Source organism: Nerophis lumbriciformis, linkage group LG23, assembly GCF_033978685.3.
Source record: "Nerophis lumbriciformis linkage group LG23, RoL_Nlum_v2.1, whole genome shotgun sequence".
Taxonomy (NCBI): domain Eukaryota; kingdom Metazoa; phylum Chordata; class Actinopteri; order Syngnathiformes; family Syngnathidae; genus Nerophis; species Nerophis lumbriciformis.
Window position 1 is genome coordinate 3,582,446 of NC_084570.2, and position 25,055 is coordinate 3,607,500.

The 25,055-nt window shown below is 36.8% G+C and overlaps 1 protein-coding gene across 1 annotated transcript in view; it reads left to right on the top strand.

Annotated features, from left to right (window-relative positions):
• Window positions 1-351: 351 nt before the first annotated feature.
• The window catches only part of igfbp2a (insulin-like growth factor binding protein 2a), a 53,583-nt gene continuing 28,879 nt past the window's right edge, over window positions 352-25,055 (top strand). The window contains exon 1 of the mRNA XM_061985325.1: window positions 352-745. Coding sequence (XP_061841309.1) covers window positions 367-745 — 379 coding nt within the window. The 5' untranslated portion in view covers window positions 352-366. The remainder of the gene's footprint in view (window positions 746-25,055) is intronic.

Consider the following 25,055-nt stretch of genomic DNA (forward strand, 5'->3'; position numbering starts at 1 on the left):
ACTCACAACCCCAATGGGACGTGATTCCGTAATATGATTTCTCAATTCAACATGTTACTATTTCAACATTTTTCGACCGATTTGAAAAATTCCAACACCAACCATTTCAACTCATTCAGACCATTCGTTTTTTTTGTTTTTTTTTTACCAATTTAAAAAAAAATTCCAGCTTTTCCCTCTTCTAGTTTATTGATTGATTCATGATTGAAAAAAAAAAAAAATTCATAAAAATGCATTTCAGTTCAGTTTAATTGGAGTTATAAGAGCAAATCCAGGCTCTGTAGGACCCAGCAGACTTCTCCACCCCACCTGTTGTACTTTTTTTTTTTTTTTTTTAAACTTTGGAATGCTTTCCACCGGTCCGTGATGATGACCCAAAACCTTACAGCAATGCTGGAGCTCCAATACCTGCTGGTCCTCACCGCGTCCGTCGCCGGCGCCTCGCTGGCCGAGATGGTGTTCCGGTGCCCGGTGTGCACCATGGATCGCCTGGAGCTCTGCCCGGTGCTCAGCGAGCCTTGTGCGGAGATCGTGCGAGAGCCCGGCTGCGGGTGCTGCCCGGTGTGTGCCCGGCAGGAGAGCGAGGCGTGCGGCGTGTACACCCCGAGGTGCGCCGCTGGCTTGCGGTGCTACCCGACGCCGGACTCGGACCTTCCCCTGGAGCAACTGGTGCAGGGCCAGGGCCAGTGCCGGCGCATCGTGGACACCGACACTGTGAGCCAGGAGCACCCGGAACAGACCAGCGGTCAGTCCGTCCTTTGTTTTATTAGTTTGTATTAAATCATATTATATATAATAAATTGTAATATAAACACCACATATTGGGTTACATATGCTATATGCACTTTTTTAAATTTTCATATACATTTTCATATATATTTGAATATTTAATATATTACAATTGCAACTTTCATGCAATGATGTAGAAATTGGGATTTTTGACTCTTTAGAGCAGGGGTGTCAAACGTACGGCCCGAGGGCCTGATCAGGGCCGGCCCGTGGCATAGGCCGTATAGGCAAATGCTAAGGGCGCCGTCCATCAGGGGGCGCCATGCCAGTGCCACAAATGTTGGAGAAAAAAAAAAAAAAGAAAAAAAAAAGTTGTTACTATTTTTTCTAAATACAAAAAAATAATCTCACGTTAATTAAAATGCAAAGTAAAGCCTATTTAATAGAAATATTATTTGTTACAACATTGCGCCCCCCCCCCCCCCCCCCCCCTCCTCCCCCCGCACGGTGCGCCCCCTCCCTTCCCGTATCATGACTCTTTTTGGACGTCACCACATCAAAAAATCAACACAAGATGTCAAAACGGCCAAAACTGTCAGGTGCCCAGGGAAGAAAAAAGAGAAAAGAAGAGGAGGAGAAACGAGAAAAAGACAGAGGTAGCAGGTAGGTAACGTTAGCCTACATGAAATTATTTGTCTGTTACAGAATGTTTTTTTTTATTTTTTATTTTTTTATTTTTTTTATTTTTTTATTTCAAACCTGCACAATACAACAACACACATTTTTTTTTTTTTTACATTTTGGCAGAGACATTTATGCATGGCTTGAAAAGGGGTTGGATGAAGCAATTGCTTATAATATCCCAACCCCTCTCACTCACTCCCTATTTAACATAAACAATATAATACAAGAACAATACTATACAAACAAAAACAAGAAAAACTCCTATACACTAACAATACAATAGTACCACTGTTACTATGGGACAAGACAAGACGAGACAAAACACACACACACACACACACACACACACACACACACACACACACACACACACACACACACACACACACACACACACACACACACACACACACACACACACACACACAGGCCCATGTGATAGTAACCTGGCTTTTTAGCATTAAGCTAATGTTACATGATTCGGCAATTGCTAATCAATAAATAGCTAGTTCTGTTTTAACGTCGGGTTAATATTGTGGAGGGGGCTAAATTGTTATGGAAAATAATAATGTAATGTTAGGTAATTACAGTACTCCCACCTTACATTCCTCAGGGACATTTGTATTAGATCTTTTAAGCAGGTGTTTTTTGTTTACATTATTGCCTTCTGGTTAGCTAATGTTTGCCCTGCAGGTAATAGTCACTTTTCCACCCCTTTATATATTAGGTATAGTTGTAAGTAAAAAAAAAAGGTCAAAGACAAAGCTATTCGGGTTCTTGTGAGTATATACACTTCACTGCCAATGTGGGGGGGCGCCACCTAAAATCTTGCCTAGGGCGCCAGATTGATTAGGGCCGGGCCTGGGCCTGATGGCCCGCGAACAGGTTTTATCCGGCCCGCGGGATGAGTTGGCTAAGTATAAAAATGTACCTGAAATTTTTGAATGAAAGAAACTGCTGTTCTAAATGTGTCCACCGGATGTCGCAATAGCAATTCTTTGTATCTTTGTAGATCAGACCTGGGCAAATTAAGGCCCGGGGGCCACACGCGGCCCGTTAACCTTTTCAATCTGGCCCGCCGGACATTCTCAAATATTTTTTTTTAGATGTTTAAGATGGAAAGTGTAGCTGCCATTATGATGTGCAGTCATGTTTTCTAATGACCCTAAGAATTGAACTATACAAAGTATTTCAAGTAGAGATGTCCGATAATATCGGCCTGTCGATATTATCGGCCGATAAATGCGTTAAAATGTAATGTCGGAAATTTTTCGGTATGGTTTTTTTTTTGTATTATCGGTATCGTTTTTTTTTTTTTTTTTTTTTTTTTTTTAATTAAATCAACATAAAAAACACAAGATACACTTACAAATAGTGCACCAACCCCCAAAAAACTCCCTCCCCCATTTACACTCATTCACACTCATTCGCACAAAAGGGTTGTTTCTTTCTGTTATTAATATTCTGGTTCCTACATTATATATCAATATATATCAATACAGTCTGCAAGGGATACAGTCCGTAAGCACACATGATTGTGCGTGCTGCTGGTCCACTAATAGTACTAACCTTTAACAGTTAATTTTACTCATTTTTATTAATTACTAGTTTCTATGTAACTGTTTTTATATTGTTTTACTTTCTTTTTTATTCAAGAAAATGTTTTTAATTTATTTATCTTATTTTTTTTTTTTCTTTTTTTTTTTTTAAGTACCTTATCTGCACCATACCTGGTTGTCCAAATTAGGCATAATAATGTGTTAATTCCACAACAGTATATATCGGTATCGGTTGATATCAGTATCGGTAATTAAAGAGTTGGACAATATCGGAATATCGGCAAAACGCCATTATCGGACATCCCTAATTTCAATGGTTGGAATCTGTGCTTTTGCATGACATACTAGTTACTATAGTAATCTAATTAGTTTTTACGGTAATCTTATTGTAATCTATTGAGTTACTATGGTAATCTAATTAGTTACTATGGTAATCCATTTGAAATGCGGGTGTCAGGGACAGACGCGGAAGGAGATTTTTACAACAAAGTTCTAAAACTTAATGATTTATCACATATATCAGATTGTAAGTGGGTTTTTGTAGGTTTTTTTTGCGTTCATATTTTGCTGTTTGTTGCATTTTTGTTGCGTTTCGCTTAATTGTAAAATATGTCAATCGAGAGGGGGTGCGACGTTCTTTGCCATGATTGTGTCCCATAGTAGCTCATTTTGTCTCGGACACATTTCTTGAAAATTCCGCCTCTAAAGTCATGGCGCACCTACTAACGAGATGGAGGTGTTTTGGTCGACCAGGAAAAAAACCCGACAAAATCGAAAGAGGGTAAAAAGTAGGCAAGAAGTTTTTGTACTTAAAAAAAAAATCTCAGAAAAAGGCTGGGATTTTTTCTAAGTACAGTTTCATGTTTTTAGTATTCAGTGTTTTATTGTTCATAGTTAATATTGTTTTTTTTTTTTTTTTTTTTTTTTAGTTAATATTGTAAATCCCACATTCTTTATTTTCATGTACATTCTAGGTGTCTCATTCAGTAAAAAAATGTAAAGTTCCATTCCGTTTTTTAAGGTGGCCTATCATAAAGTGTTTAGCATTTAGACATTATTGTGAGGTTTTGTATTAGTGTTCCTAAAAATAGATATACCGGAATCCCCAGACACATTTTTTTCTCAAAATTTGGCCCCCGAGTCAAAATAATTGCCAGGCCTGTTGTAGATGATGCTACATATGTACAAAATAAACCACGTGGTGTTAGTGCACCAGTCGAGGAAAATGAGCAAACTACATGAATGTAGTTTGATTTTGATATAATTTTATATAATAAAATAATAATGTCCTGTAGTTTGATTTTGATATAATTTTCTTATCTTGATAGATTGAAAATTAACACCAACGAGTTGACTGACGAACATTATCACATAATTTATTCAGAGAATATAAATAACAACAAATAAAGATAGAATAATAAAAATAATAATAATTATAATACATTTTATTTGTAAAAAGCACTTTACATTGAGTAAACAACCTCAAAGTGCTACAGTGTATTAAAAATAAAATAAAATAAAAAGATAATAAAAAATAAATACAAATAAAAACTAGAACAGCCAAATAGCTAAAACTAGTATGCATATATCTAAAAAAAATTGGTTTTTAAAAAATAAGGGTTTTTAAGCCTTTTTTAAAAGCATCCACAGTCTGTGGTGCCCTCAGGTGGTCAGGGAGAGCGTTCCCCAGACTGGGAGCGGCGGAGCAGAAAGCCTGGTCTCTATACTATCTATCTATCTAGAATACTATTAACCGCAACATGTAAGTGTAAAAAAAACCCAACAACATTATGATTTGTACATTTTCAGAGTGAGCTTGTTCTATTCTTAAACAAAGAAAACAACCTGAAGTTTTCTTAATTTTTAAGTTATCGTGCCGTGATTTTACCAGTCCGGCCCACTAGGGAGTAGATTTTTTCTCCATGTGGCCCCCCCATCTTAAATGAGTTTGACACCTCTGCTTTAAAGAGAGCCGGATTTGAAAGAGCAGTTACTTTCAAAGAGCCGTTCAAAAGAGTGGCTCGTTAATATGTTTCTTATTTTATTAAAAGTAACCTTTTTTCCCCCAAATAAACTATTACTGACAGCAGTTATAAGATACAATTTGTATCAGACAAATTCAAATTACACAAGAAGAAGTTGAAGTTGAACTTTTGGGAAAAGTGGGAATTTTTTTGAAAATGGTAAAAAACTTGAATGGTCTGAATGAGTTGAAATGGTTGACGTCAGAATTCCTGGCATTTCGGGAAAACCGGGAATTTTTCCAGTTCAAAAAACAAAAAACTTTGTTTTTTGTCCTGATTAAGAGGAATGCTTTGACGTTGGAATGGTTGAAATGTGAAGGAGTAGTCGCCAGAAAAAAAAGTGGAAATAGGGCTTTGGAAAACCAGGAATTCTGGAAAATCCTGCAATTTTTTTTAACTTAGAAAAAAGGTAGTTTAAATTTCCAGGATGGTGGAATGTGTTGAAAGTGGAATGGTTGGAATAAGTTGAAAAATGTGAATATGGTGGAAGTTTGAAAAATGGCCATCTCATTTTGAATGGGAAAAATGTCCCGGAAAACCTGGAATTCTGGGAAATCTGGGAATTTTTAGAATTTGTCAAGGGAAAGCTCGCGATTCCCGATTGGAACGGTTTGAATCGGGTAAAAAATGTGGAAGGTAGAGCGCGCCAAAATCTGGAGAAGATGAAGAAGTTGAAGTTGAACTAGATGAGTATGCTTCAATGCTGAAGTTTAACTGAAATCCTGGAATGTTTTCAGAATTGTTGAATTAGAGCACACAATTCTCAAACAGGCTGAATATTTTGAAGTTGGAACAGTTTGAATCAGATGAAAAATGTGGGAATTGTGGAACTCTGAATTGATTGATTTCAATGGGAACTTCCCCAAAAATTTGGGAATTTTGGGAAAAGTGGGAATTTTTTTTGAACATTGTAAAAAACTTGAATGGTGTAAATGAGTTGAAATGGTTGGTGTTGGAATTTTTCAAATCGGTCAAGAAATGTTGAAATAGTAACATTTTTAATTGAGAAATGGTATTACGGAATTCCTGTAATTTCGGGAAAACCGGGAATTTTTCCAGTTCAAAAACAACTTTGTTTTTTCCTAATTAAGAAGAATGTTTTGACGGTGGGACGATTGAAATGGGTTTAAAAATGTGGGAGGAGTAGTCGTCAGAAAAAAAGGGTGGAAACAGGGCTTTGGAAAACTGGAATCCTGGAAAATCCTGAAATTTTTTTGAACTTAGAAAAAAGGGAAGTTTAAATTTCCAGGATGGTGGAATGTGTTGAAAGTGGAATGGTTTGAATAAGTTGAAAAATGTGAATATGGTGAAAGTTTGAAAAATGGCCAATTAATTTTGAATGGGAAATATGTCCCGGAAAACCTGGAATCCTGGGAAATCTGGGAATTTTTGGAATTTGTCAAGGGAAAGCTGAACAGTTGGAAGTTGGAACGGTTTGAATCGGGTAAACAATGTGGAAGGTAGAGCGCGCCAAAATCTGGAGAAGAAGAAGAAGTTGAAGTTGAACTAGATGAGTATGCTTCAATGCTGAAGTTTAACTGAAATCCTGGAATCTTTTCAGTATTGTTGAATTAGAGCACACAATTTTCAAACAGGCTGAATATTTTGAAGTTATAGCCGTTTGAATCAGATGAAAAATATGGGAATTGTGGAATTTGAATTGATTGATGTCAATGGGAATTTCCCCAAAATTTGGGAATTTTGGGAAAAGTGGGAATTTTTTTGAAAATTGTAAACAACTTGAATGGTCTAAATGAGTTGAAATGGTTGGTGTTGGAATTTTTCAAAATCGGTCAAGAAATGTTGAAGTAGTAACATTTTTAATTGAGAAATTGTATTACGGAATTCCTGTAATTTCGGGAAAACCGAGAATTTTTCCAGTTAAAAAAACAACTTCGTTTTTTTTTCCTAATTAAGAGAAATGTGTTGACGGTGGAACGATTGAAATGGGTTGAAAAATGTGGGCGGAGTAGTCGCCAGAAAAAAGGGTGGCAATAGGGCTTTGGAAACCTGGAATTCTGGAAAATTCTGGAATTGTTATGAACTTAGAAAAAGGGTAGTTTAAATTTCCAGGATGGTGGAATGTGTTGAAGGCAGAATGGTTTGAATAGGTTGAAAAATGTGGAAATGATGGAAGTTTGAAAAATGGCCAATTAATATTAAATGGGAAAAATGTCCCGGAAAACCTGGAATTCTGGGAAATCTGGTAATTTTCTGAATTTGTCAAGGGAAAGCCTGCGATTCCCGAATAGGCTGAACATTTGGAAGTTGGAACGGTTTGAATCAGGTGAAAAATGTGGAAAGTAGAGCACGCCAAAATCTGGAGAAGAAGAAGAAGTTGAAGATGAACTAGATGAGTATGCTTCAATGCTGAAGTTTAACTGAAATCCTGGAATGTTTTCAGAATTGTTGAAGTAGAGCACACAATCCTCAAACAGGCTGAATATTTAGAAGTTGGAACCGTTTGAATCAGATGAAAAATGTGGAAATTGTGGAACTTTGAATTGATTGATGTCAATGGGAATTTCCCCAAAATTTGGGAATTTTGGGAAAAGTGGGAATTTTTTTTGAACATTGTAAAAAACTTGAATGGTGTAAATGAGTTGAAATGGTTGGTGTTGGAATTTTTCAAATCGGTCAAGAAATGTTGAAATAGTAACATTTTTAATTGAGAAATGGTATTACGGAATTCCTGTAATTTCGGGAAAACCGGGAATTTTTCCAGTTCAAAAACAACTTTGTTTTTTCCTAATTAAGAAGAATGTTTTGACGGTGGGACGATTGAAATGGGTTTAAAAATGTGGGAGGAGTAGTCGTCTGAAAAAAAGGGTGGAAACAGGGCTTTGGAAAACTGGAATCCTGGAAAATCCTGAAATTTTTTTGAACTTAGAAAAAAGGGAAGTTTAAATTTCCAGGATGGTGGAATGTGTTGAAAGTGGAATGGTTTGAATAAGTTGAAAAATGTGAATATGGTGAAAGTTTGAAAAATGGCCAATTAATTTTGAATGGGAAATATGTCCCGGAAAACCTGGAATCCTGGGAAATCTGGGAATTTTTGGAATTTGTCAAGGGAAAGCTGAACAGTTGGAAGTTGGAACGGTTTGAATCGGGTAAACAATGTGGAAGGTAGAGCGCGCCAAAATCTGGAGAAGAAGAAGAAGTTGAAGTTGAACTAGATGAGTATGCTTCAATGCTGAAGTTTAACTGAAATCCTGGAATCTTTTCAGTATTGTTGAATTAGAGCACACAATTTTCAAACAGGCTGAATATTTTGAAGTTATAGCCGTTTGAATCAGATGAAAAATATGGGAATTGTGGAATTTGAATTGATTGATGTCAATGGGAATTTCCCCAAAATTTGGGAATTTTGGGAAAAGTGGGAATTTTTTTGAAAATTGTAAACAACTTGAATGGTCTAAATGAGTTGAAATGGTTGGTGTTGGAATTTTTCAAAATCGGTCAAGAAATGTTGAAGTAGTAACATTTTTAATTGAGAAATTGTATTACGGAATTCCTGTAATTTCGGGAAAACCGAGAATTTTTCCAGTTAAAAAAACAACTTCGTTTTTTTTTCCTAATTAAGAGAAATGTTTTGACGGTGGAACGATTGAAATGGGTTGAAAAATGTGGGCGGAGTAGTCGCCAGAAAAAAGGGTGGCAATAGGGCTTTGGAAACCTGGAATTCTGGAAAATTCTGGAATTGTTATGAACTTAGAAAAAGGGTAGTTTAAATTTCCAGGATGGTGGAATGTGTTGAAGGCAGAATGGTTTGAATAGGTTGAAAAATGTGGAAATGATGGAAGTTTGAAAAATGGCCAATTAATATTAAATGGGAAAAATGTCCCGGAAAACCTGGAATTCTGGGAAATCTGGTAATTTTCTGAATTTGTCAAGGGAAAGCCTGCGATTCCCGAATAGGCTGAACATTTGGAAGTTGGAACGGTTTGAATCGGGTGAAAAATGTGGAAAGTAGAGCACGCCAAAATCTGGAGAAGAAGAAGAAGTTGAAGTTGAACTAGATGAGTATGCTTCAATGCTGAAGTTTAACTGAAATCCTGCAATGTTTTTAGAATTGTTGAAGTAGAGCACACAATCCTCAAACAGGCTGAATATTTAGAAGTTGGAACCGTTTGAATCAGATGAAAAATGTGGGAATTGTGGAACTTTGAATTGATTGATGTCAATGGGAATTTCCCCAAAATTTGGGAATTTTGGTAAAAGTGGGAATTTTTTTGAAAATTGTAAAAAACTTGAATGGTCTAAATGAGTTGAAATGGTTGGTGTTGGAATTTTTCAAAATCGGTCAAGAAATGTTGAAGCAGTAACATTTTTAATTGAGAAATTGTATTACGGAATTCCTGTAATTTCGGGAAAACCGGGAATTTTTCCAGTTCAAAAAACAACTTTGTTTTTTCCTAATTAAGAAGAATGTTTTGACGGTGGGACGATTGAAATGGGTTTAAAAATGTGGGAGGAGTAGTCGTCAGAAAAAAAGGGTGGAAACAGGGCTTTGGAAAACTGGAATCCTGGAAAATCCTGAAATTTTTTTGAACTTAGAAAAAAGGGAAGTTTAAATTTCCAGGATGGTGGAATGTGTTGAAAGTGGAATGGTTTGAATAAGTTGAAAAATGTGAATATGGTGAAAGTTTGAAAAATGGCCAATTAATTTTGAATGGGAAATATGTCCCGGAAAACCTGGAATCCTGGGAAATCTGGGAATTTTTGGAATTTGTCAAGGGAAAGCTGAACAGTTGGAAGTTGGAACGGTTTGAATCGGGTAAACAATGTGGAAGGTAGAGCGCGCCAAAATCTGGAGAAGAAGAAGAAGTTGAAGTTGAACTAGATGAGTATGCTTCAATGCTGAAGTTTAACTGAAATCCTGGAATCTTTTCAGTATTGTTGAATTAGAGCACACAATTCTCAAACAGGCTGAATATTTTGAAGTTATAGCCGTTTGAATCAGATGAAAAATATGGGAATTGTGGAATTTGAATTGATTGATGTCAATGGGAATTTCCCCAAAATTTGGGAATTTTGGGAAAAGTGGGAATTTTTTTGAAAATTGTAAACAACTTGAATGGTCTAAATGAGTTGAAATGGTTGGTGTTGGAATTTTTCAAAATCGGTCAAGAAATGTTGAAGTAGTAACATTTTTAATTGAGAAATTGTATTACGGAATTCCTGTAATTTCGGGAAAACCGAGAATTTTTCCAGTTAAAAAAACAACTTCGTTTTTTTTCCTAATTAAGAGAAATGTTTTGACGGTGGAACGATTGAAATGGGTTGAAAAATGTGGGCGGAGTAGTCGCCAGAAAAAAGGGTGGCAATAGGGCTTTGGAAACCTGGAATTCTGGAAAATTCTGGAATTGTTATGAACTTAGAAAAAGGGTAGTTTAAATTTCCAGGATGGTGTAATGTGTTGAAGGCAGAATGGTTTGAATAGGTTGAAAAATGTGGAAATGATGGAAGTTTGAAAAATGGCCAATTAATATTAAATGGGAAAAATGTCCCGGAAAACCTGGAATTCTGGGAAATCTGGTAATTTTCTGAATTTGTCAAGGGAAAGCCTGCGATTCCCGAATAGGCTGAACATTTGGAAGTTGGAACGGTTTGAATCGGGTGAAAAATGTGGAAAGTAGAGCACGCCAAAATCTGGAGAAGAAGAAGAAGTTGAAGTTGAACTAGATGAGTATGCTTCAATGCTGAAGTTTAACTGAAATCCTGCAATGTTTTCAGAATTGTTGAAGTAGAGCACACAATCCTCAAACAGGCTGAATATTTAGAAGTTGGAACCGTTTGAATCAGATGAAAAATGTGGAAATTGTGGAACTTTGAATTGATTGATGTCAATGGGAATTTCCCCAAAATTTGGGAATTTTGGTAAAAGTGGGAATTTTTTTGAAAATTGTAAAAAACTTGAATGGTCTAAATGAGTTGAAATGGTTGGTGTTGGAATTTTTCAAAATCGGTCAAGAAATGTTGAAGCAGTAACATTTTTAATTGAGAAATTGTATTACGGAATTCCTGTAATTTCGGGAAAACCGAGAATTTTTCCATTTCAAAAAACAACTTCGGTTTTTTTTCCTAATTAAGAGAAATGTTTTGACAGTGGAACGATTGAAATGGGTTGAAAAATGTGGGCGGAGTAGTCGCCAGAAAAAAGGGTGGCAATAGGGCTTTGGATACCTGGAATTCTGGAAAATTCTGGAATTTTTTTTAACTTAAAAAAAAAGGTCGTTTAAATTTCCAGGATGGTGTAATGTGTTGAAGGCAGAATGGTTTGAATAGGTTGAAAAATGTGGAAATGATGGAAGTTTGAAAAATGGCCAATTCATTTTGAATGGGAAAAATGTCCCGGAAAACCTGGAATTCTGGGAAATCTGGGAATTTTTGGAATTTGTCAAGTGAAAGCCCACGATTCCCGAATAGGCTGAACAGTTGGAAGTTGGAACGGTTTGAATCGGGTGAAAAATGTGGAAAGTAGAGCGCGCCAAAATCTGAAGAAGAAGAAGTTGAAGTTGAACTAGATGAGTATGCTTCAATGCTGAAGTTTAACTGAAATCCTGGAATGTTTTTAGAATTGTTGAAGTAGAGCACACAATTCTCAAACAGGCTGAATATTTTGAAGTTGGAACCGTTTGAATCAGATGAAAAATGTGGGAATTGTGGAGCTTTGAATTGATTGATTTCAATGGGAATTTCCCAAAAATTTGGGAATTTTTGGGAAAAGTGGGAATTTCTTTGAAAATTGTAAAAAACTTGAATGGTCTAAATTAGTTGAAATGGTTGGTGTTGGAATTTTTCAAAATCGGTCAAGAAATGTTGAAGTAGTAACATTTTTAATTGAGAAATTGTATTACGGAATTCCTGTAATTTCGGGAAAACTGAGAATTTTTCCATTTCAAAAAACAACTTCGTTTTTTTTTCCTAATTAAGAGAAATGTTTTGACAGTGGAATGATTGAAATGGGTTGAAAAATGTGGGCGGAGTAGTCGCCAGAAAAAAGGGTGGCAATAGGGCTTTGGATACCTGGAATTCTGGAAAATTCTGGAATTTTTTTTAACTTAAAAAAAAGGTTGTTTAAATTTCCAGGATGGTGTAATGTGTTGAAGGCAGAATGGTTTGAATAGGTTGAAAAATGTGGAAATGATGGAAGTTTGAAAAATGGCCAATTAATTTTGAATGGGAAAAATGTCCCGGAAAACCTGGAATTCTGGGAAATCTGGGAATTTTTGGAATTTGTCAAGTGAAAGCCCACGATTCCCGAATAGGCTGAACAGTTGGAAGTTGGAACGGTTTGAATCGGGTGAAAAATGTGGAAAGTAGAGCACGCCAAAATCTGAAGAAGAAGAAGTTGAAGTTGAACTAGATGAGTATGCTTCAATGCTGAAGTTTAACTGAAATCCTGGAATGTTTTTAGAATTGTTGAAGTAGAGCACACAATTCTCAAACAGGCTGAATATTTTGAAGTTGGAACCGTTTGAATCAGATGAAAAATGTGGGAATTGTGGAGCTTTGAATTGATTGATGTCAATGGGAATTTCCCAAAAATTTGGGAATTTTTGGGAAAAGTGGGAATTTCTTTGAAAATTGTAAAAAACTTGAATGGTCTAAATTAGTTGAAATGGTTGGTGTTGGAATTTTTCAAAATCGGTCAAGAAATGTTGAAGTAGTAACATTTTTAATTGAGAAATGGTATTACGGAATTCCTGTAATTTCGGGAAAACCGAGAATTTTTCCAGTTCAAAAAACAACTTCGTTTTTTTTTCCTAATTAAGAGAAATGTTTTGACCGTGGAACGATTGAAATGGGTTGAAAAATGAGGGGAGGAGGAGTCACCAGAAAAAAGGATGGAAATAGGGCTTTGGAAAGTAGGAATTCTGGAAAATCCTGGAATTTTTTTTAACTTGAAAAAAGGTTTGTTTGAATTTCCAGAATGGTGGAATATGTTGAAGGTGGAACGGTTTGAATACGTTGAAAAATGTGAATATGGTGAAAGTTTGAAAGATAGCCCGGAAATCTGGGATTTTTCGGAATTTGTCAACGGAAAGCCCTCGATTTCCGAATAGGCTCAACAGTTGGAAGTTGGAACGGTTTGAATCGGGTGAAAAATGTGCGCCTGGAGAAGAAGAATTTGAAGTTGAATATTAAATACCGTATTTTCCGCACTATAAGGCGCACCTAAAAAACCTCAAATGTTCTCAAAAGCTGACAGTGCGCCTTATAATCCAGTGCGCCTTATATATGGACTAATATTGAGCCACAACAGGTCTCACAACTACGGGATGCATAAAGTAACCCCAGCCTCTACTGTAGCGTCTATTCTATGCGCCTTATAATGCGGTGCGCCTTATATATGAACACAGTTTTAAAATAGGCCATTCATTGAAGGTGCACCTTATAATCCGGTGCGCCTTATAGTGCGAAAAATACAGGTATATGCATTTTGGTGTAGAAAACCAATTACATATCAATAAAAATGCAATACAAATTAGGACAAGGTGAACATGTAAATGCAAACATGAACTACCCTACCTGGTGTGTGTACACCTGAACTACTTGACAAATCCACAGCAGAACATTGAACCAAAGCAGTTGAAAAAGGTTGGACTTGTGTGCAAACGTCACATGTCTAGAATGATCACTCCTTGCACAGACCTGTGTGTAGTGTAGTGCATGGGGTGGAGAAGTCAAAAGTAGGGTCCACCATCTACATCAGGGGGGCTCACACTTTTTCTGCAGGCGAGCTACTTTTCAATTGATCAAGTCGTGGGGATCTACCTCATTCATATATATAATTTATATGTACTTATTTATGAAATATATGTTTTTGTTAACAAGTTAAAGGTGTTTAATGATAATACAAGCATGTTTAACACATATAGTTAATATTGTTAACAAGTTAAAGGTGATTAATGATAATACAAGCATGTTTAACACATATAGTTAATATTGTTAACAAGTTAAAGGTGTTTAATGATAATACAAGCATGTTTAACACATATAGTTAATATTGTTAACAAGTTAAAGGTGATTAATGATAATACAAGCATGTTTAACACATATAGTTAATATTGTTAAGTTAAAGGTGTTTAAAGATAATGCAAACATGTTTAACACATATAGTTAATATTGTTAACAAGTTAAAGATGTTTAGTGATAATGCAAGCATGTTTAACACATATAGTTAATATTGTTAATAAATTAAAGGTGTTTAATGATAATACAAGCATGTTTAACACATAGTTAATATTGTTAACAAGTTAAAGGTGTTTAAAGATAATACAAGCATGTTTAACACTTATAGTTAATATTGGTAATAAGTTAAAGGTGTTTAAAGATAATACAAGCATGTTTAACACATATAGTTAATATTGTTAACAAGTTAAAGATGTTTAGTGATAATGCAAGCATGTTTAACACATATAGTTAATATTGTTAATAAATTAAAGGTGTTTAATGATAATACAAGAATGTTTAACACATAGTTAATATTGTTAACAAGTTAAAGGTGTTTAAAGATAATACAAGCATGTTTAACACTTATAGTTAATATTGGTAATAAGTTAAAGGTGTTTAAAGATAATACAAGCATGTTTAACACATATAGTTAATATTGTTAATAAGTTAAAGGTGTTTAAAGATAATACAAGCATGTTTAACACATAAAGTTAATATTGTTAATAAGTTAAAAGTGTTTAGAGATAATACAAGCATGTTTAACACATATAGTTAATATTGTTAATAAGTTAAAGGTGTTTAAAGATAATACAAGCATGTTTAACACATAAAGTTAATATTGTTAATAAGTTAAAAGTGTTTAGAGATAATACAAGCATTTTTAACACATATAGATTCCTTTCTTTCATGAAGACAAGAATATAAATTGGTGTATTACCTGATTGTGATGACTTGCATTGATTGGAATCAGACAGTAGTGCTGATAAGGTCCGCATTTTCGAATGGAGGAGAATACAAGTCCTCCTTTCTGTCCAATACCACATGAATGTTGTTCATGATGTTTTGGGCATTTTATTTGTCCAGCTTCCGTACTTCTTTGTATACACTTTACAAGAAATACATTGTCGGCAAACTCCGTAGCTTGCTAGCTTGTGCACGCCAGCTTTCTGAGACTCTTGTTTTGGTAGCGCAGGCAGGATGAAGTAGCGCTTTTATTGTGCAACTGTGCAGTCGGTCTTTGGAGTTTTGACGACAGGTACGGCGCCAGAGTCTGTTGAAATAAAGTGTTTCTCGCCTTCCAGTCGGTAATTTTAATGAGCTGGCAGCAGCCAGCGTCATCTCAGAAGACCCTCGGGTGCCGTGAATGTCAATCAAGTGACGAAAGTGACGTCATAGTGAAGATTTATGATCGCTCATTTTTAGGACTATTTTTTTTAATGGCTGGCTGGTGATCGACTGACACACCCTCCGAGATCGACCGGTAGCTCGCGATCGACGTAATGAGCACCCCTGATCTACATGAATCTGCCTTTCATTCAGCATGCAAGGTAGTGGGCCAGAATTCCCATAATCTGCAGTCCTTGGATGGGCGAAAACATCCAAATGTTGATGTTGACCTTTCTTTGAGGGTGCGGAGAGAGCCGAGAGACAGCAGGAGGAATGTTGCATTGTTTGGAAACGCTGGACTTTAGGCTTTGACCTGCGGTAATCACACACTGCGGCCTACCTAGAAAATGGGCCGGCTGTGTGTGCAGGAAGACACCAGTGAGCCTCATGTGCTTTTGTGTTTGCACAAGGACAGGTCACCGCGAAGAGGAAAAGTAAACAGCCTCATTATTTGGCTGATTCTGAGGCGCTCAGTCAATGAGTGTGCAGTGAAGCCAGCCGGGGTTGTGATTTCTACTCATTTTAGAGTATGTCCCCTTGTCAGATTTATTGTGGCGCCGGACTCGTGGAGCGGAACGAAACCACTGGACATGGCATTCGGAGCAACCTCTCGACCGGTGGTTCTCTATTCATTTCTGTCATGCTCCGAAGACATTTTTTATGCCCTCCTCAAACTGACAAACCATTGAAAACCTGATCATATTTACAGTACCGTATTTTTCGGACTATAAAACGCAGTTTTTTTCATAGTTTGCATAGTTTGAATCAGATGAAAAATGTGGGAATTGTGGAACTTTGAATTGATTGATTTTAATGGGAATTTCCCAAAAATTGGGGAATTTTGGGAAAAGTGGGATTTTTTTGGGAAAATTTAAAAAAACTTGAATGGTCTAAATCAGGGGTGCTCAAACTTTTTCTGCAGGCGAGCTACTTTTGAATTGATCAAGTCGTGGGGATCTACCTCATTCATATATATATAATTTATATTTACTTATTTATGAAATATATGTTTTTGTTAACAAGTTAAAGGTCTTTAATGATAATGCAAGCATGTTTAACACAAATAGTTAATATTGTTAAAAAATTAAAGGTGTTTAATGAAAATACAAGCATGTTTAACACATATAGTTAATATTGTTAACAAGTTAAAGGTGTTTAAAGATAATACAAGCATGTTTAACACATATAGTAAAATATTGTTAACAAGTTAAAGGTGTTTAATGAAAATACAAGCATGTTTAACACATATAGTAAATATTGTTAACAAGTTAAAGATGTTTAATGATAATGCAAGCATGTTTAACACATATAGTTAATATTGTTAATAAATTAAAGGTGTTTAATGATAATACAAGAATGTTTAACACATATAGTTAATATTGTTAATAAATTAAAGGTGTTTAATGATAATACAAGAATGTTTAACACATATAGTTAATATTGTTAACAAGTTAAAGGTGTTTAAAGATAATACAAGCATGTTCAACACTTATAGTTAATATTGTTAAGTTAAAGGTGTTTAAAGATAATACAAGCATGTTTAACACATATAGTTAATATTGTTAACAAGTTAAAGGTGTTTAATGATAATACAAGCATGTTTAACACATATAATTAATATTGTTAATAAGTTAAAGGTGTTTAAAGATAATACAAGCATGTTTAACACATATAGTTAATATTGTTAACAAGTTAAAGGTGTTTAAAGATAATACAAGCATGTTTAACACATATAGTTAATATTGTTAACAAGTTAAAGGTGTTTAAAGATAATACAAGCATGTTTAACACATATAGATTCCTTTCTTTCATGAAGACAAGAATATAAGTTGGTGTATTACCTGATTGTGATGACTTGCATTGATAGGAATCAGACAGTGGTGATGATAATGTCCGCATTTTCGAATGGAGGAGAAAAAAAGTGTGTCCAATACCACATGAAAGTGGTTGGTTTTTGGCATCTTATTTATCCAGCTTCCGTACTCCTTTGTATACACTTTACAAGAAATACATTGTCTCCAAACTCCGTAGCTTGCTAGCTTGTGCACGCCAGCTTTCTGAGACTCTTATTTTGGTAGCGCAGGCAGGATGAAGCAGCGCTTTTATTGTGCAACTGTGCAGTCGGTCTTTGGAGTTTTGACGACAGGTACGGCGCCAGAGTCTGTTGAAATAGAGTGTTTCTCGCCTTCCTGTCGGTAATTTTAATGAGCTGGCAGCAGCCAGTGTCATCTCAGAAGACCCTCGGGTGCCGTGAATGTCAATCAAGTGACGAAAGTGACGTCATAGTGAAGATTTATGATCGCTCATTTTTAGGACTATTTTTTTAATGCCTGGCTGGTGATCGACTGACACACCCTCCAAGATCGACCGGTAGCTCGCGATCGACGTAATGATCACCCCTGATCTACATGAATCTGCCTTTCATTCAGCATGCAAGGTAGTGGGCTGAATGAGTTGAAATTGTTGGTGTTGTAATTTTTTAAAATCGGTCAAGAAATGTTGAAGTAGTAACATTTTTAATTGAGAAATGGTATTACGGAATTCCTCTAATCTCGGGAAAACCGGGAATTTTTCCAGTTCAAAAAACAACTTTGTTTTTTTTCACAATAAAGAGAAATGTTTTGACCGTGGAACGATTGAAATGGGTTGAAAAATGTGGGAGGAGTAGTCGCCAGAAAAAAGGATGGAAATAGGGCTTTGGAAAAGCAGGAATTCTGGAAAATCCTGGAATTGTTTTTGAACTTGAAAAAAGGATAGTTTGAATTTCCAGAAAGGTGGAATATGTTGAAGGTGGAACGGTTTGAATACGTTGAAAAATGTGTATATGGTGAAAGTTTGATTGGGAAAAATGTCCCGGAAAACCTGGAATTCTGGGAAATCTGGGAATTTTCGGAATTTGTCAAGGGAAAGCCCGCGATTCCCGAGTAGGCTGAACAGTTGGAAGTTGGAACGGTTTGAATCGGGTGAAAAATGTGCGCCTGGAGATGAAGAAATTGAAGTTGAATATTAAATACCGTATTTTCCGCACTATAAGGCGCACCTAAAAACCTCCAATTTTCTCAAAAGCTGACAGTGCGCCTTATAATCCGGTGCGCCTTATATATGGACCAATATTGAGCCACAACAGGTCTCACAACTACGGGATGCATAAAGTAACCCCAGCCTCTACTGTAGCGTCTATTCTATACCCTTATAATGCGGTGCGCCTTATATATGAACAAAGTTTTACAATAGGCCATTCATTGAACGTGCGCCTTATAATCCGGTGTGCCTTATAGTGCGGAAAATACAGGTAGATGCATTTTGGTGTAGAAAACCAATTACATATCAATAAAAATGCAATACAAATTAGGGTGCGACTTATACTCAGGAGCGACTTATGTGTGAAATTATTAACACATTACCGTAAAATATCAAATAATATTATTTAGCTCATTCACGTAAGAGACTAGACCAGTGGTTCCTAAAGCGGAATTTATTTTATTTTTCGAAGTTTTTTTCAAAATTTTACCCATCACGCAATATCCCTAAAAAAAGCTTCAAAGTGCCTGATTTTAACCATCGTTATATACACCCGTCCATTTTCCTGTGACGTCACATAGTGAAGCCAACACAAACAAACATGGCGGATAGAACAGCAAGCTATAGCGACATTAGCTCGGATTCAGACTCGGATTTCAGCGGCTTAAGCGATTCAACAGATTACGCATGTATTAAAATGGATGGTTGTAGTGTGGAGGCAGGTAGCGAAAACGAAATTGAAGAAGAAACTGAAGCTATTGAGCCATATCGGTTTAAACCGTATGCAAGCGAAACCGACGAAAACGACACGACAGCCAGCGACACGGGAGAAAGCGAGGACAAATTCGGCGATCGCCTTCTAACCAACGATTGGTATGTGTTTGTTTGGCATTAAAGGAAACTAACAACTATGAACTAGGTTTACAGCATATGAAATACATTTGGCAACAACATGCACTTTGAGAGTGCAGACAGCCCATTTCAGGCATACATTTTTCCACGATTTCAGCACTCAGGTTAACCATACCTAAATAGACACAAAATACTGCATTACACAAGACTACCCGAATGTACTCGAATGATTGAAAAAAATAAATGTTTTTAAGCTAAATTATTGGTAAATACAGTTTATGTATAATAATTTACGTACAACCGCGAGTAATGAATAAAGTTTTCATCAATTAATATATTCTGTAGACATACCCTCATCCGCTCTCTTTTCCTGAAAGCTGATCTGTCCAGTTTTGGAGTTGATGTCAGCAGGCCAGGGAAGCTAGGGTCGATATTCTTCTCTTGATCATCTTCGGTGGCATAAGGGACGGTGTGAGCCAAGACATCCAGGGGGTTTAGCTCGCTCGTCTGCGGGAACAAACTGCCGCCATTGCTTGCCGTGCTACCGAGGTCCTTTGTCCCTGAATAGCTCACACACTCCGGCAGATTCAATGGGGGTCTGGCGGCAGATTTCTTTGACTTTATCGTTAGAAATGCATCTGCTTTGAGTGTCGCAGGATATCCACACATTCTTGCCATCTCTGTCGTAGCATAGCTTTCGTCGGTAAAGTGTGCGGAACAAACGACTGACCATTTCTTCGGCTTTCCCCACACCCTCGTATTTTGAACAAATTTCGTCCAATTTCTTGCCACTTTCGCATCTTTGGGCCACTGGTGCAACTTGAATCCATCCCTGTTCGTGTTGTTACACCCTCCGACAACACACCGACGAAAGTGAGAAAATGTTTGGATTGCTTCCCGATGTGCTCCGAGAGCGAATAATAGAAAGGCGTTAATTCGCCAAAATTCACCCTCTTAGAGTTCGGGAATCGGTTAAAAAAATATATGGTCTTTTTTCTGCAACATCAAGGTATATATTGACGCTTACATAGGTCTGGTGATAATGTTCCCCTTTAACCTGGGTTCGATCGAACCCTAGGGGTTCGGTGAGTCGGCCTCAGGGGTTCGGTGGAGCCTCCGCCGCGGAGGTCAAGACACACCCGACTCATCTTGTAAATAAAAACTTCTCCCTACTATGGATACTATGGATACCCCCAAACAATGTTCCCTCTAATTTTCCATCTGATATGCAGGTGTGAGTTCATGCACTGTGTTGGTTTTGTTTTTTGAACAAGGTTATGTTCATGCACGGTTCATTCTGTGCACCAGTAAAAAAAAGCATATAACTTTGTCGTGAATTTGAAAAAACCCCAACATTTTATTTATCACTAAAGAAGGGTTCGGTGAATGCGCATATGAAACTGGTGGGGTTCGGTACCTCCAACAAGGTTAAGAACCACTGGACTAGACGTATAAATTTCATGGGATTTAGCGATTAGGAGTGACAGATTGTTTGGTAAACGTATAGCATGTTCTATATGTTATAGTTTTTTGAATGACTCTTACCATAATATGTTACGTTAACATACCAGGCACCTTCTCAGTTGGTTATTTATGCCTCATATAACGTACACTTATTCAGCCTGTTGTTCACTATTCTTTATTTATTTTAAATTGCCTTTCAAATGTCTATTCTTGGTGTTGGATTTTATCAAATACATTTCCCCCCAAAATGCGACTTATATATGTTTTTTTCCTTCTTTATTATGCATTTTCGGCCGGTGCGACTTATACTCCGGTGCGACTTATAGTCCGAAAATACGGTAGTACCTCAACTTAAAGTACCAGTAGAATGAAAAATCAATTTGCCTCTATATTGAAGCTATTATCATATACAGTACAGGCCAAAAGTTTGGACACACCTTCTCATTCAATGTGTTTTCTTTATTTTCATGACTATTTACATTGTAGATTGAAGGCATCAAAACTATGAATGAACACTAAGGGGTGTAACGGTACACAAAAATTTCGGTTCGGTACCAACCTCGGTTTAGAGGTCACGGTTCGGTTCATTTTCGGTACAGTAAGAAAACAACAAAATATACATTTGTGGGTTATTTATTCACCAAATTTGTAAACAATGGCTATATCCTTTTAACATTGGGAACACTATAATAATTCTGCCCACGTTAATCAACATTAAACTGCCTCAAGTTGTTGCTCAGATTAAATAAAATGACAAAACTTTTCTTCGACATATAAAACGTGCAACATTAAACAGTTTCAAGTCAACTCATCATGCTTAATTTATTACAGCATTTGGGAAGCCTCTAGTTGATTTATTATGTAAATGTTATATTTTTATCAACATGTGATAGCAGGGACCCTGCCATTCAAAACTAGGCTGCTGCATTACTAATGATTAATGTAACTATAGCTGAAAAAAATGGTACGATAGCAATAGGAGAGACTATTCATCCCTGAACACCATGGAGTTAATGTAGGCTTAATGATGCAGTTACATTATTATATCAACCATCAGAGACAGAAACTCTTCATTTAACATAATGTCCTTTTTTGCTGCTTCAACACAGCTCAATCAACACAGAAAAAGTGAAATAACAGACAGACAGGGCTTTGCTGTCCGTAACACACACACACACACACACACACACTGCAAAATGAGCTAACGTTACGCTAAAAGCTAATTATTCTTCACCTCAAGCCAGGACTGCGAGCAAGCTGAGCTGCCGTTTATATTTCTAGAAGGTCAACGGGCTCGTAGTGATGTTACTAGTAGTTGACTGGGAGGTGTTTATTATAATTTGGGGAGAGTCCGCTGCCTGATGATTACCTGCTAAACGCTAAGCACTGACTACATGCGCTCTGAATATGCACTGCTGATTGGCTGTTACCGCTCTGTTTGTAACCAATCAGATGGTTGTGTGGGTGGGACAATGCTGGGTGCTGTGTAGAGTACTGACAGAAACAGAGGCAGAAGGAAGCGGAGGTGGCTACTTAATATGTTCGTGTGGAAACTTGTTCGGTACACCTCCGAACCGTACCGAAACCCCCGAACCGAAACGGTTCAATACAAATACACGTACCGTTACACCCCTAATGAACACATGTGGAGTTATGTACTTAACAAAAAAAATAACTGAAAACATGTTTCATATTCTAGTTTCTTCAAAATAGCCACCCTTTGCTCTGATTACTGCTTTGCACACTCTTGGCATTCTCTTGATGAGCTTCAAGAGGTAGTCACCTGAAATGGTTTTCACTTCCCAGGTGTGCCTCATCAGGGTTGATTAGTGGAATTTCTTGCTTTATCAATGGGGTTGGGACCATCAGTTGTGTTGTGGATGAGAAGGTGTGTCCAAACTTTTGGCCTGTACTGTATATATATATATATATATATATATATATATATATATATATATATATGCAAATATGCAAATGAGCCGTCGGCCCTCAGACAGAGCGACTCCAAAACCAACAAAGGATGTAATTGTCGAAAGAAACCTGATTGCCCTCTCAACGGGGGATGCTTACAAACATCAGTTGTCTACCAATCTAAGGTAATACGCAAGGACATTAACACATCCGACACATATGTAGGATTAACCGAGGGAGAATTCAAAACCAGATGGAACAATCACAAGGCTTCTTTCAGGAACAAAAACCTGCGAAATACCACAGAACTCAGCAAACACATTTGGGACCTCAAAGACAATAATGTTGAATATTCAATAACATGGCAAATTCTTGCATCCAGCACACCTTACAATAGTGGTAATAAAAGATGCAACCTATGCTTGAAAGAGAAACTGTTTATTATTTACCGTCCAGACCTGTCATCCCTCAACAAGCGCAGCGAAATTGTAACAACATGCCGCCATAGACGGAAACACCTCCTAGGTAACACATGAACCAATCACCACGCCCCTAGGCCAGCCTGTACCCACCCACTCTGTGCCCTATATAAACCATGGTATGCGAATGCTCCCATTAAAATCTCCTGACGATTGAGGGTACCCCCCTCATGAAACAGGCCTGTAGAGATGAAATAGTCTTGTGATTTTTTTCCCCACACATACATATATATATATATATATATATATATATATATATATATATATATATATATATATATATATATATATATATATATATATATATATATAAAATGTATATTAACTTATATTTTAGTTTCTTCAAAATAGCCACTCTTTGCTCTGATTACTGCTTTGCACACTCTTGGCATTCTCTCGATGAGCTTCAAGAGGTATTCCCCTGAAATTGTTTTCACTTCACAGGTGTGCTTGAAACTCATCGAGAATGGCAAGAGTGTGCAAAGCAGTAATCAGAGCAAAGGTTGGCTATTTTGAAGAAACTCGAGGCGATTTGTCCGCCCGATTGTAGCTGAGATAGGCTCCAGCGCCCCCCGTGACCCCGAAGGGTATAAGCGGTAGAAAATGGATAGATGGATGGATAGAATATAAAACATGTTTTCAGTTATTTCACCTTGTTTTGTTAAGTACATAACTCCACATTAGGGATGATTTTTGATAAGAAATTATCGAGTTCGAGCCTATTATCGAATCCTCTTATTGAACCGATTCCTTATCGATTCACTTATCGAGTCCAGATAGGTTGTTGTATATGGAAAAAAACACACAATATTTGGTTTAACAAATCACTTCACATTCTCTACTGCTTGCTACTATAGTGTTACCATATCTGAGTTATTGTGCAGAAACGTGGGGAAATAACTACAAATGTGCGCTACATTCGTTAACCGTGTTACAAAAAATAATAATTAGACTGATACATAATGTTGGATATAGAGAACATACAAACACTTTATTTATTGAGTCAAAAATATTAAAGTTTGATGATTTGGTAAAATTGCAAACAGCTAAAACGATGTGGAATTAAATGATGGAATGGATTAATTAAGAAGTTAAACATTGTACTGATATGATCCACTTTAAGAGGTTGTTCCGGTCCATTTTTTTCCTGCTTTCCCCATCTGCGCCTAATGACTGAGCTACGTGACGTCATTTCTTGTGATGTCCCACAGGGCATTTCTTGTCGGGACGGGATTCGTTCCGAGGGATTCGAATAAAGAACCGACTCTTTTTCTTTACTATAGTGGTCTCGATAACGGGATGTCAAAAAGGGATTCTAGTCCGAGGACTCGGTTCTTTTATTATCAAACAACCGGGAAAACCGGTTTCGAGCATTATCCCTAAGTACTGGTACCAAAATTATTTTTATACTTTTCGGTACTTTTCGATACTTTCTACTCAGTGGCCTAGTGGTTAGAGTGTCCGTCCTGAGATCGGTAGGTTGGGAGTTCAAATCCCGGCCGAGTCATACCAAAGACTATAAAAATGGGACCCATTACCTCCCTGCTTGGCACTCAGCATCAAGGGTTGGAATTGGGGGTTAAATCACCAAAATGGTTCCCGGGCGCAGCCACCGCTGCTGCCCACTGCTCCCCTCACCTCCCAGGGGGTGATCAAGGGTGATGGGTCAAATGCAGAGAATAATTTCGCCACACCTAGTGTGTGTGTGACAATCTTTAAACTTTAACTTTAACTTTAACTTTAAAGGGGACCACAAAAATTGGCAATATTGGCTTTATTTTAACAAAAAATCTTAGGGTACATTTAACATATGTTTCTTATTGCAAGTTTGTCCTTAAATGAAATAGTGAACATACAAGACAACTTGTCTTTTAGTAGTAGGTAAGCATACAAAGGCTCCTAATTTAGCTGCTGACGTATAAAGTAACATATTGTGTCATTTTCCATTCTATTATTTTGTCAAAATTATTAAGGACAAGTGGTAG